Here is a 13,207-nt window from a genome sequence, read left to right on the forward strand (position 1 = left end):
GTATTCACAAACGAGTTGAACTAATGTCATACTGGCACTTCCCTTGGGTGTGCGCATCCTCTCCGATAGCTCACGGAAGACTGGCTGACCTCGTTAGACATGTGGTAAGTAGTCGGCCTACGCTTCACACTGCAACAGCAACTGCAAAGGTGAGCAATGTAATTTCTCTCCTTGTTTAACTTTATACTGGAGGATACATGCCCTTGGGCAGATGAAATTTGCACCCAAAAAGAATGACCCTATTTAATAACCCATTTAAATATATGAAGCCGCATTTAGTTTTATGTATTTTTAGTGTGAATTGAACTTAAACAGGTTAATGAGCATTTTTAACTCCAAATGGATGAGTATGGACAGTTGTAGCAATGTTTTAACCCCCCTATGTCACATTATCTGTGTGCAGAGGATATGCCAAAAATTACGAGAATCAAACACATGAAAACGAGCATGTTTGAAGAATATTCTTAATTATTGACTTTACTTCATAAACAAAGCAAAATATAACAGAAGAGCTAAAGATAGATGTTTGTCTAGATATTATATTTTAATAATCCATTTATTAAATAGATGTCAACATTCTATTAATAAAGGTATAGATTCTTAATACACTCATGATACAGAATATAATCCACGCAAGACATAAAATTACTTTTGGTCAATTTACAAGGCCTCGTTCAATTGTACATTGATTGCAAGAGGAACTTTCCTAGTTACAATGAAGGGAGGAAGGCCAGGAGAGCATGTATGATCTTTGCTACTGTGGGATCATGCACACGTGATGCAGTACCACTTCCAAAGCGTACTGAGGCTCTTCCATGTGACTTGCATCTTCACATTGTGTTTCAGCAAAAATAAATTATAAAAGAGTTTGCCAAACTTGTTTGCATCACGAGTTTATTCTTTAGATAATGTAAAAAGTGCTTTGGTTTTAATAAACAGAATGGCAGTACGCCCATTCTATGCAGAAAGGATTTAAACTAGACAAATCCAGCTCACTTTTCTAAAGGGGCAGCTTGTTCTTCTTGGGACATTTTTTCTAGCTTTTTGCTGTAAAATAAAACAAAGATGATAAGTTTTAAGTACTTAACCTGTTATAAAGAGAAAAAATTATACAAAAAAGCATTTCAACTGGAATACAGTCATTTATGCCAAATACCAAAAATAATTATCGCTGTCTTCATAATTTACAGAGGATAATGATAAAGCATTGATATTAAAATTCCACATTCGAACTGTGGTTTCAAGTATCATAATCAAATTGCCTTCATCATCCTCACCATGTAAATGTAAGAATAAGAAATGCTGCTCCTTTATCTTTTTCGATATTATTTTACGTCGAGAGTCTGGAGATGTTAAGAGTTTGTGCTCTTACCTCAGAAATCTCATTGCTATTTTCACCCATCTATTGTCAGGATTCGCACACACTGCCCGTCCTCTGACAGTGTAGAATCTGTGAAGTATTTAAATGAAATTGTCAATGAAATGAACGTCATTAAATGTAATTACTTTCCAATAATTCTGTGAGCGGTGGCGAGGCCTTGTACTTACATGATTGCATCTATGTGGCAGAGTTCATTGGATTGTTGTTCCACATATCCAGAGATTAATCGCAATGGCAATGGCCTCATTGAGTACTTAACACAGCATTCTTCATTTGATGTAACTGCGGAAAAAATTAAAGTACTTTTACTAAGTTAATTTAAACCAACAAGTCACCATTTTAAATGGACTATTTCAAATGATCTTAATAACAGAAACAATGACAGTTGTAAGACTTACAAGTGGATACTGGGCTACTGAGCAAGTTCAGCACCAGCAGTGAAAATAAAACAGCCACCACGAGGTTCCTGAGAGCAGTCATTATATCACTGACTGTTATATGGGATCGCTTCCGTACAGAGGTAGTTCTTGGATCTGAGGCTGGGCTGTGATTTTGTACTTTCTGACACCTGTTTATATATTTTTGAACCCATTAGGGGATTTTTTTTAATGTCCAAGTGCGTAACAGAAATTCAGATGGAATGTGGTATAAAATGATGGAATGTCCATGACTGATTTCCACGCTGGTATTTTACTTTACAGGTAATTCAATGTCACCATGAATTTATCATGTGACTCTTTCTATGAAATCGATTTTGTGGTTTCCGTGGCATCATTGACTTTCCAAATTTGGGGTTATTGTTCAAATTTAACTCAGAATACATTGGTTTGGTTTACTTTGTATGTAGGTCACAGCTTACTGCAACGATGTGTGGAGACCAACAGGCTGTGAAGAATTAAGATGTCAAAATAATCATATTACAAATTGATTTACAATTCAATAGAAGCAAAATTGCACTGGTGTGAATTAAATGTATAACAAGTAAATTTAATTTTACAAAGTTTAATACTGATTGAAAAAATTACATTAAGTACCATGTGGTTTTAATGCACCACAAATTAAATGGTGCAATGGGGTGGTGTGGTGCTTGGATATGTTAACCCTCCAGCACAGTCCCATCTCCTGATAGAGGCATCATTTGTGCCAAGAACTCTTTTATATTTTTATGCCTTGTCATGAGCAGAAGAAGTCAACGGTAGGCTAGGCACTTGTCCACCAGAAGGGAAGAGGTGATGTCAGGAAACACTTCTTCACACAAAGGGTAGTGAAAATCTGGAACTCTTTCCCCGACAAAGCTGTTGAGGCTAGGTCAATTGAAAATTTTGAAACTGAGATTGATAGATTTTTGTTAGGTAAGGGTATTAAGGGAAATGGAACCAAGGCGGGTAAATGGAGTTAAGATGCAGATCAACCATGATCTGATTGAATGGCGGAACAGGCTGGAGGGGCTGAATGGCCTACTATTGTTCCTACGTTCCTACATATGAACAATGACGAACAGGAAAAGACCCTCTGGTCCATCCATCCTGCCTCACACAATTGTGATACCTTGCGTATCATAGTATATACATTCCTCACCACACACCATCTGATCTCCTGGAAGAGGCGAAAAACCAGATAAAAACCCAGGCCAATTTGGGGGAAAAAAAATCATTGAAATTCCTCTCTGATCCCTTTGATGATCGAAACAAGTCCAGGAGATCACTCTGGCCCTGATAATTCTATGCGTTATATTATCTACCGTTTGTAAGAGGTGATCCAAAAATATAATCAAATTTATTGGGTATGACCTTTTTTTGAAGCCATGTTGGGTGTCCCCAGTATGTCCCTCTCCATCCAAGTAATCCTATATTACATTCCTAATTATTCCTTCAAACGTTTTTCCTATTACTGATGTCAAATTAATGGGTCTATAGTTACCTGGGTCCATCTTGTCTCCTTTTTTAAGAGCTTTTCTAATACCACAAAATGTCAGTACAAAGCAAAGGCTGGATTCTGACCCTCAGGGAGAGAGCATAAATTAGTGTGTAGGTCACTCAGGCCATTCTTGTTTATCTTCTAGCAGTTAGTTACAAAGTGGGAAAAATAAACTGTGATATTCCACATACCTGCACAGGCCTTGGCGCGATACAACACTGTAAGTCATCTAAAGTCACTATTCCACCTAAAGCTGTGTGGTAGCACCTTGCACAGAACTACTTTCAACTGTCAGCAGCTAACTGACAGATGACCAGATGTAGTATGAATCCAGCACTATTGCAGAGGCAAACTTAAAACATCCATAGGCAATCCATGGGAATTTCCAAATATCATTTTCAATCTATTTAATATTTCTAGAGAGTAGACGCTGTCGTCTATGCTCTCCTAATGTTTCAATTTCACCGATTGGCTACTGGAGCTCTGTGCCTGTGTGCTTACACCCATATGTACAGCTCCATTATCATTAGGCAGAGTGCAAGGCAGAGTTGGCAGTTTAGCTCAGTGTATCATGTTCCACAGGTAACAGCCTGAGACCGGTATTGGCAGTCAGTTAATAGTTGTGCAGCATTATATTATGCTTAATAAACTGCATAAACAATGAGTTTGATTCTATTAAGAAAGACCTGCATTGATACAACATCTCATCATGTTTCTCAGAAGTCTCCAAAAGCACTTCACATACTGCAGTGACTGTTTTTATGTAGGTAAATGCTGCAGCCATTTTATATACAACAAAATCCCACGTGACAGATTTTGCTAGGCTCAGGATCAGATCCAATAAGAAAGCCTCCGATCTGCTCCCCCCACATCCTAGGTGACCAAAGATAAAGAATATGGGGGAAAAGTGCAGCCAAAAAATTATGAGTAGTCCCATTAGACAGTGGAAGAGGGGCTGCAAATGCAGGTACTGTACACGGATGTGGAAAGTGCTGCTCTGGCCCCATAAGGAAAGTCTGGGTGGGATCCCCCTCCTGCCCCACCCACAAGCAATGCCAAACTCCGACCCCCCTCTCGTGACTTACCTGCTTGCCGGCAACAGCTTACCTTGGTGTTGGCTAGTGGTCTCCGGCTGCCCGAACGTCCTCTTTGTTGACTGTATTGGCTTGATTTTAACTCCGACTGGGTCAATACTCATCCATTTGGGATTAAAATCAAGCCAACACAGTCAAGAGCTAGGTATGGGGATTGTGAACTCACAACCTTCTAACTTAGAGGCAAAAATGCTACTCTCTGAGTCAAACCAACATTTATTCCAAATATAGGGCTAATGCCAAATTATTTTTTTTTCTTATTCTTTTTTGTTATCGCTTCATTAATGGCGATAAGAGGACTTGGAACAGGGATAGAGCGACAGGCTCACGTGACAGGGCAATGGTATTCGGAATATACAAAATGCAGTCTCTTTATAAAACACTGGTTAGGCCTCAGCTGAAGTATTGTGTTCAATTCTGAGCACTAATCATTTGGAAGGATGTCAAGGCCTTAGAGAGGGTGCAGAAGAGAATTATTAGAATGGTACCAGGAATGAGGGACTTCAGTTATGTGGAGAGGCTGACTGTTCTCTGCTGATTTTTTTTTAAATGCTATAGTCTTTTACAGACTAGTTGATGAAAGCTAACTGCACTGACATTGAGCAGCAACTAGCCAGTCTAATCACTAACTTGTTCTTTTCAAACGATGGGGGTTGCAGTAAATAATTAATCTTAAGGAAAGTCTTTGGTGCAAGCAAATGTTTGTGACTGGTTATTTGGGTGCATTTGCTTTTGGATCAAATTTAAGATTTACTGCATCTAGTTCCAACTTGTAACATTAGTATAAGTGGAGGGGATCAATGGCATAGGAAAGACATAGAAAAAATGATTGAAATTTGACAAGAGATTCCATAGACTGCACCCTTTCAGTTTATGCTTAGATTCTCATCTTAGTTTTTGCTTTTAAATAGGCACAGTCTTCATGAAAAATGTTTTTCGAAAACTTACATCCCATTTTTGCAATGACATCATAAGTTTAGGCATGATTTATGCCATTGCACGAGGTATTTAGAAACAAATATTTGATTAGTTAAATGTTGTTTTTGTGGAAACGATGTCTCTTTAACCCAAACACACACTCCTGTCTGATGTGACCTCCCTTTCAGGAATTGAAGTAAAATTGATTTTTTTTGTTTATCTCCCCTTGTGATCCAAATGCTCCACTGTGGCCTGGCTATTAGGGACATTTCATTAATAAACACAGCACAATCTAGGGAGAAATGCTGGAAGAAACACCTCCTAGAAATACTTATGACTGAAGCATTGCTCGGTCCTGCTTTGTAAAGTTATAATATTTCTGTAATCTTTTTATTATGTCATTTTCATTTGGACAATGTATTTCCTTCAGGATAAAACTCTTGTTAGCTGCCTTCTGAAAATAATTCTCTTGGCTTTGTGTGAGACAAATGCTGTCTTGAGGTAGCTGTTAGTTTTGAGGTAATGGCTGACCTTAGTTCCAAGCCTGGCTCAGCAAACAACTTTCTAGATAGTGAAGGGGCAGGTCTTAACATCCCATCTATTTGAGTGAAAGGATAATTACTATTCTAACTACCTGCCCGTTGAAAAAGAATGTGGGTCATCTTTAAAGAATCATGCCTAGTGTGAAGGGCCTATTTCGAGCTGAGGAGTTAAAAGCCAGCACGCAGTATAAGTGCTGCTGGCTTTAATTATTCTGCTGTTACCTTAATTAAACTGCTTGTTTCCATGTTGTAACAGAGAAATGGAACTCAATGGAGTAGAAACACATCACATTATGTTGATGAAAGATTCTGAAAAGGAATCTCAGATTGCACTTTGTACTTTTGAGAACTGTTCAAAGTCTTGTGTAAGCCAAGCATTTTCTTGCTGATTATCTGCTGTATTCTGCTTCAGTGTAACTATAGATCTTGTCAATATATTCAACTACTCATTTTAGCTTGAATGATAGTCTGACAGCATGGTGTTTTGTGCCTTTTGGAGTGTACAGAAGTGTATAGAGGACAGTCCATGTAATCTCCAGGACTCATGTAGAAGAGTAATTGTTAATCCTGCGACCATGCTACTTTTTCTTTTTATTCGTTCATGGGATGTGGGCGTCACTGACAAGGCCAGCATTTATTGCCCGTCCCTAATTACCCTTGAGAAGGTGGTGGTGAGCCGCCTTCTTGAACCGCTGCAGTCCGTGTGGTGAAAGTTCTCCCACAGTGCTATTAGGTAGGGAGTTCCAGGATTTTGATCCAGTGACGATGAAGGAATGGTGATATATTTCCAAGTCGGGATGGTGTGTGACTTGGAGGGGAGTGTGCAGGTGGTGTTGTTCCCATGTGCCTGCTGCCCTTGTCCTTCTAGGTGATAGAGGTCGTGGGTTTGGGAGGTGCTGTCGAAAAAGCCTTGGCGAGTTGCTGCAGTGCATCCTGTAGATGGTACACACTGCAGCCATGGTGCGCCGGTGGTAAAGGAAGTGAATGTTTAGGGTGGTGGATGGGGTGCCAACCAAGCGGGCTGCTTTGTCCTGGAAGGTGTTGAGCTTCTTGAGTGTTGTTGGAGCTGCACTCATTCAGGCAAGTGGAGAATATTCCAGCACACTGCTGACTTGTGCCTTGTAGATGGTGGAAATCTTTGGGGAGTCAGGAGGTGAGTCATTCGCTGCAGAATACCCAGCCTCTGACATGCGCTTGTAGCCACAGTATTTATGTGGCTGGTCCAGTTAAGTTTCTGGTCAATGGTGACCCCCCGGATGTTGATGGTGGGGGATACGGTGATGGTAATGCCGTTGAATGGCAAGGGGAGGTGGTTAGACTCTCTCTTGTTGGAGATAGTCATTGCCTGGCACTTGTCTGGCGCGAATGTTACTTGCCACTTATCAGCCCAAGCCTGGATGTTGTCCAGGTCTTGCTGCATGTGGGCACGGACAGCTTCATTATGTGAGGAGTTGCAAATGGAACTGAACACTGTGCAATCATCAGTGAACATCCCCATTTCTGACCTTATGATGGAGGGAAGTTCATTGATGAAGCAGCTGAAGATGGTTGGGCCTAGGACACTGCCCTGAGGAACTCCTGCAGCAATGTCCTGGGGCTGAGATGATTGGCCTCCAACAACGACTACCATCATCCTTTGTGCTAGGTATGACTCCAGCCATTGGAGAGTTTTCCTCCTGATTCCCATTGACTTCAATTTTACTAGGGCTCCTTGGTGCCACACTCTGTCAAATGCTGCCTTGATGTCAAGGGCAGTCACTCTCACCTCACCTCTGGAATTCAGCTCTTTTGTCCAGGTTTGGACCAAGGCTGTAATGAGGTCTGGAGCCGAGTGGTCCTGGCGGAACCCAAACTGAGCATCGGTGAGCAGGTTATTAGTGAGTAAGTGCCGCTTGATAGCTTTCGACGACACCTTCCATCACTTTGTTGATGATTGAGAGTAGACTGAAGGGGCGGTAATTGGACAGATTGGATTTGTCCTGCTTTTTGTGGAAGGACATACCTGGGCAATTTTCGACATTGTCGGGTAGATGCCAGTGTTGTAGCTGTACTGGAACAGCTTGACTAGAGGCACAAGTCTCCAGCACTACAGCCGGGATGTTGTCGGGGCCCATAGCCTTTTCTGTGTGCAGTGCACTCAGCTGTTTCTTGATATCATATGGAGTGAATCAAATTGGCTGAAGTCTGGCTTCTGTGATAGTGGGGATCTCTGCAGGAGGCCGAGATAGATCTTCCACTCGGCACTTCTGGCTGAAGATGGTTGCAAACAATTCAGCCTTTTCTTTTGCACTCACGTGCTGGACTCTGCCATCATTGAGGATGGGGATGTTCACAGAGCCTCCCGTTAGTTGTTTAATTGTCCACCACCTTTCACAGCTGGATGTGGCAGGACTGCAGAACTTTGATCTGATCCATTGGTTGTGGAATCGCTTAGCTCTGTCTATAGCATATTGCTTCCGCTGTATAGCATGCATGTAGTCCTGTGTTGTAGCTTCACCAGGTTGGCACCTCATTTTCAGGTATGCCTGGTGCTGCTCTCCTACACTCCTCATTGAACCAGGGTTGATCCCCTGGCTTGTTGGTAATGGTAGAGTGAGGAATATGCCGGGCCATGAGGTTATAGATTGTGCTGGAATACAATTCTGCTGTTTCTGATGGCCCACAGCGCCTCATGGATACCCAGTTTTGAGCTGCTAGATCTGTTCTGAATCTATCCCATTTAGCTCGGTGATAGTGCCGCACAACACATTGGATGGTGTCCTCAGTGCGAAGACGGGACTTCGTCTCCACAAGGACTGTGGGGTGGTCACTCCTACCAATACTGTCATGGACAGATGCATTTGCGACAGGTAGATTGGTGAGGACGAGGTCAAATAGGTTTCTCCCTCGTGTTGATTTGCTCACCACCTACCGCAGGCCCAGTCTGGCAGCTATGTCCTTCAGGACTCGGCCAGCTCGGTCAGTAGTGGTGCTATTGAACCACTCTTGGTGATGGACATTGAAATCCCCCACCCAGAGTACATTCTGTGCTTCCTCCAAGTGGTGCTCAACATGGAGGAGGACTGATTCATTAGCAGAGGAAGGGCGGTAGGTGGTAATCAGCAGGAGGTTTCCTTGCCCATGTTTGACCTGATGCCATGAGATTTCATGGGGTTTGAGTCAATGTTAAGGACTCCCAGGGCCACTCCCTCCTGACTGTATATCACTGTACCGCCACCTCTGGTCGGTCTGTCCTGCTCGCGGGACAGGATATTCCCAGGGATGGTGATGGAAGAGTCTGGGGCGCTGGCTGAAAGGTATGATTCTGTAAGTATGGCTATGTCAGGCTGTTGCTTGACTAGTCTGTGGGACAGCTCTCCCAATTTTGGCACAAGTCCCCAGATGTTAGTGAGGAGGACTTTGCAGGGTCGACTGGGCTTGGTTTGCCTTTGTTGTGTCCGGTGCCTCGTGGTCCAATGCCGGGTGGTCCGTCCGGTTTCATTCTTATTGTGACTTTCTGTAGTGAGATTGTACAACTGAGTGGCTTGCTAGGCCATTTCAGAGGGTAATTAAGAATCAACCACATTGCTGTGGGTCTGGAGTCACATATAGGCCAGACAGGGTAAGGACAGCAGGTTTCCTTCCCTAAAGGACATTAGTGAACCAGATGGGTTTTTATGACAATCCGGTAGTTTCTTGGCCACCATTACTGATACTAGTTTTTCTCATTCCAGATTTTTATTTAATTCATTGAATTTAAATTCCCCAGCTGCTGTGGCGGGATTTTAACTCATTACTCCGGATTATTAGTCCAGGCTTCTGGATTACTAGTCCAGTAACATAACCACTATGCTACCGTACCCGTATTCATGGCAAGCATAAGGGTGTAACTTTCAAATTATAGATGTCCCTCTATTTATGGAACTGTACCTTGCTGTGAACATGAATAAAGTTGGAAGAGAGGACAAATTGTAACAATGGTCATTAGCATTTTCTGTAGTTATAGCACAACATTTTCATTATTGAATTTTAAACTTTTCTCAAACATTTCTAAAAGTCATTATTTTTTATAAAGGATTATACCACTATAGTCTTTTCATCAATAAATGAACTTGCGGCGTATAAAGGTTGGAAGTAAAATTCTCTATGTTGGTAGAATGACATTTGGAAACCGCCATGCTGCACAGGCAACATGTTCATCCATTGGGAATAGATATTACAAGTTTCCAGGGACTATTGCTGATGTCAGAAATGGGTTGGCAAAGATGTTGGCAAACCACCAACGAAGGGGTTTACGTGGGGATATTGGTCTAATTAAATAATTTACATTGCAGTTTCTATATGCTTTAAGGGCCTGTGAACCTTTTTAAAAGACCAGTCCAGAGCTTGTACCAAAGGAAAGACATCTTTGGTAACACCACAAAACTGAAACATTAAAGTTTGTCGTCATGGCATATTTTGGACCGGTTGTTACCAGGTGATACATACACATCAGAAAAATCTAGAACCCATAGGAACCATTACCCTGACTTATACATTACAAATACATTATATAACAAATCCCCACCAGCCACAGTTTGGCCTGACATTCTCCTTTTAACACTAGTAACCGTTCTTATTATGTAACCTTACTGTTATCCTATAACTGATCAGGAGAAGACGGAACACAAGCAAAGATGCTGATATAAACTAACTTATTGTGTTCCTTCCATAAGTGAAATATGTGCCCACCGTGTGGTGGTTTCTCATGTAAACTATGTACTTTTCATTAGATGGGGCTGCTCTCAATCTAGTAGCAGTTAAACTGATAGGAAACAACTCAATCACACTGTTTATAGCAAATGGTGGAGGGATCTTTAACAATCCATGATGGTGGAGCACAAGGGCAAGGAATGTTATGAACAGTCATTGGGATGGCTCCCTGCCTTCCAGTGGAGTGCCAGAAGAAATATGGCTGGTTCTGCATGAAGACGGGGACAGGTTCCTGTCTTGAGCTCCAACGTCCGGTCAGAAAGATGTGGGTGCAAGCCCCACTCCAGGACTTGAGCGCATAATCAAAGCTGATACTTTGGTGCAGTATTGAGGGAGTGCTACATTGTCGGAGATACTGGGCATAATTTTGACTTGGAGCCGGGAAGAGAGTGGGGGGATGTTTTTCAGACGCAAAACCTGGAAATAAAGTTGGGGGATCAGAATATGCGACCTGATTGAATGTTAAAAATGTTACTTCCGGATTTTGTGCCCGGCAGCCAGCCTGATTGACAGGCTGGCTGGTTGTCGGGCAGGAAGGCCTGTGGTAGCAGGCCGCAGTCAGGGATCGGAGAGGAGGGAGGGAGGGAGAGATCGTGGGCCGTGAAGAAGATTGGGGATGGTATGGGGATCGTTGAGAAGATTGGGGGGGAGGGATCATTGAGAAGATCGGGGGTGGGGGGGAAATCATTAAGAAGATGGGGAAAAGAGCTGTGGAGGACATCGGGAGAAGAGTGGCCATTGAGAAGATCGTGAGAAGAGTGGTGATCGGAGGTAGGGAGGGGCCTCAGACAACATGGGTGGGATTGGATATCGGGGCGGGTCAGTCATGGATTGGGGGGGGGGGGGGGGGTGCATCAGACATCGGTGGGAGGTTGGCCGATCGCGGGAGTCCGAACACGGCAGGTAGGCTTGTTGGGCCTGGAGGAAACACTCCTGCTCCTCCTGGCCCGCAAGCAGTGCAATAAAAGCCCTCACCTGATGATCCTGCCCTTTGCGTCTCCTTTTCGCTGGTGATAATCAGAAGGCCCGGGAAACCCACACTGGAGAAGTTAAATTTCAACATGTTACATTCAATTTTAAAACAAAAAGGTCTTTGATGTCTCCTAACGACATTAATTGCCCTGCTAACGACCCGCCCGTCAGCACTAATTGGGGATGCGACCTCGGCGAGTACAGTCCATGCACGCATCCAAACGCGCCCACGTTAAACCCGGAAGTGGGTGCGTTGGAGCCAGGTTGCGACCGCGATCAAAAAAACTTCACTTTTCACCTCCCACCCGTCGCCAACCCACCCGTTCTTGGGGGTTAAAGTTCCTCCCGTTGTCTTTCAAGTGAGATGTTAAACCAGGTCCCCATCTGCCTGTTCAGATGGACACAAAAGATAACATGGTACATTTTTGAAGAAAAGCAGAGACTTCTTCCAATGACCTGGTCAACATTCATCCCTCAACCAACACCACCAAAGCAAATTAACTGGTCATTCATCTCATTGCTATTTTTAGGACCCTGCTATGCACAAATTACCTGCTACATTTGCCAACAAAACAACAGTTACTGCATTTCAAAAGTAATTAATTGGCCATGTAGCTCTTCAAGACAGCCTGAGTATATGAAATGAAATGGGATTTATAAATGCAAGTCTTTCTTTTTATTAACACTTCATATTCAGTAATGTTCTTGTGAAAGCATAGGGTAAGAAGCTTACAATTATCATTTTTAGACATATTAATTTTGCTTCTTTTACTTCCTGCAAACTTTCCAGAAGAAACATTTTTACAAAAGCATATGCACGTAAACACTTTAATCCCCAGTGCCTGGTCTCGTGTGTCTATCAGTTTAAGACTAGAATTTTCTTGACATTCTTCTAAACATTCAGTAATCTCTTCTTGATTTCCTGTCACTTTCTCCATTTGTGGTGGGCATGGCTGCAGTCTACTCCCAGGCTTCTTTTCTTGCCTATAGTGTGGGGTGGGGACACTAGAGTTGACTATTGCTGTCCTCCAACAGAGTTCCCCATTGCAAAATCAAATTCACCAGTGCACCAATGAAATGTACCTTCGTGGTCAATTTTTTCATCCTGGTTTTTCTGTATTTTTTTTCTTGTCGAGATCAAAAGGCTCATTTCGTGCTTATTAAAGATGCTAAACTGCTTTGCCATCATTGGTTCAAAACTGTTTGCTAATAATGGGCAGCGAAGAGATTGAAGAGAAATGTTTATAGATTCTTCATGTTCGATGACAAAAAAAGTCTATTCGGGCCATAATTTTGACGTCAATTTTTTCTGACACGGAATCAATATGATCATGGATATGTGATGTAATCCTGCTTCTGGGTTTACTATGCAAGAGTAACTAAAATTGAACTTGGTGCTGTCTGTGTTTCATCAAATATAAATCTGGAGCACTCAGACCACCCATTACCGATTAAACTGGTACTATTTACAACAATGTTTCCGTCAGCGTGTTTTTAATGGCTAACTTTACATAAACTCTTGTGATACACAGTAATTCCAATTTACAAAATGCGCCATATTTGCAATGTTGCTGTACATCTGTGGTTATGCTTAGCTTTTGAAAGCTGTCAGTGCAAGGGAAATGTGCATTTAACTTTTAACAGTACACAGT

General features: G+C 42.3%; 1 protein-coding gene across 1 annotated transcript; it reads right to left on the bottom strand.

Annotated features, from left to right (window-relative positions):
- Nucleotides 1-597: 597 nt before the first annotated feature.
- Nucleotides 598-1,875, bottom strand: LOC137331136 (C-C motif chemokine 20-like). The gene is made up of 4 exons (XM_067994739.1): nt 1,780-1,875; nt 1,549-1,663; nt 1,373-1,450; nt 598-1,047 (listed from the first exon to the last, which is right to left on the bottom strand). Exons 1-4 carry the CDS (start codon nt 1,859-1,861, stop codon nt 993-995), a joined length of 330 nt encoding a protein of 109 aa, XP_067850840.1. The 5' UTR covers nt 1,862-1,875; the 3' UTR covers nt 598-992.
- Nucleotides 1,876-13,207: the final 11,332 nt, after the last annotated feature.

The sequence above is a fragment of the Heptranchias perlo genome, chromosome 13 (genome assembly GCF_035084215.1).
Source record: "Heptranchias perlo isolate sHepPer1 chromosome 13, sHepPer1.hap1, whole genome shotgun sequence".
NCBI lineage: Eukaryota > Metazoa > Chordata > Chondrichthyes > Hexanchiformes > Hexanchidae > Heptranchias > Heptranchias perlo.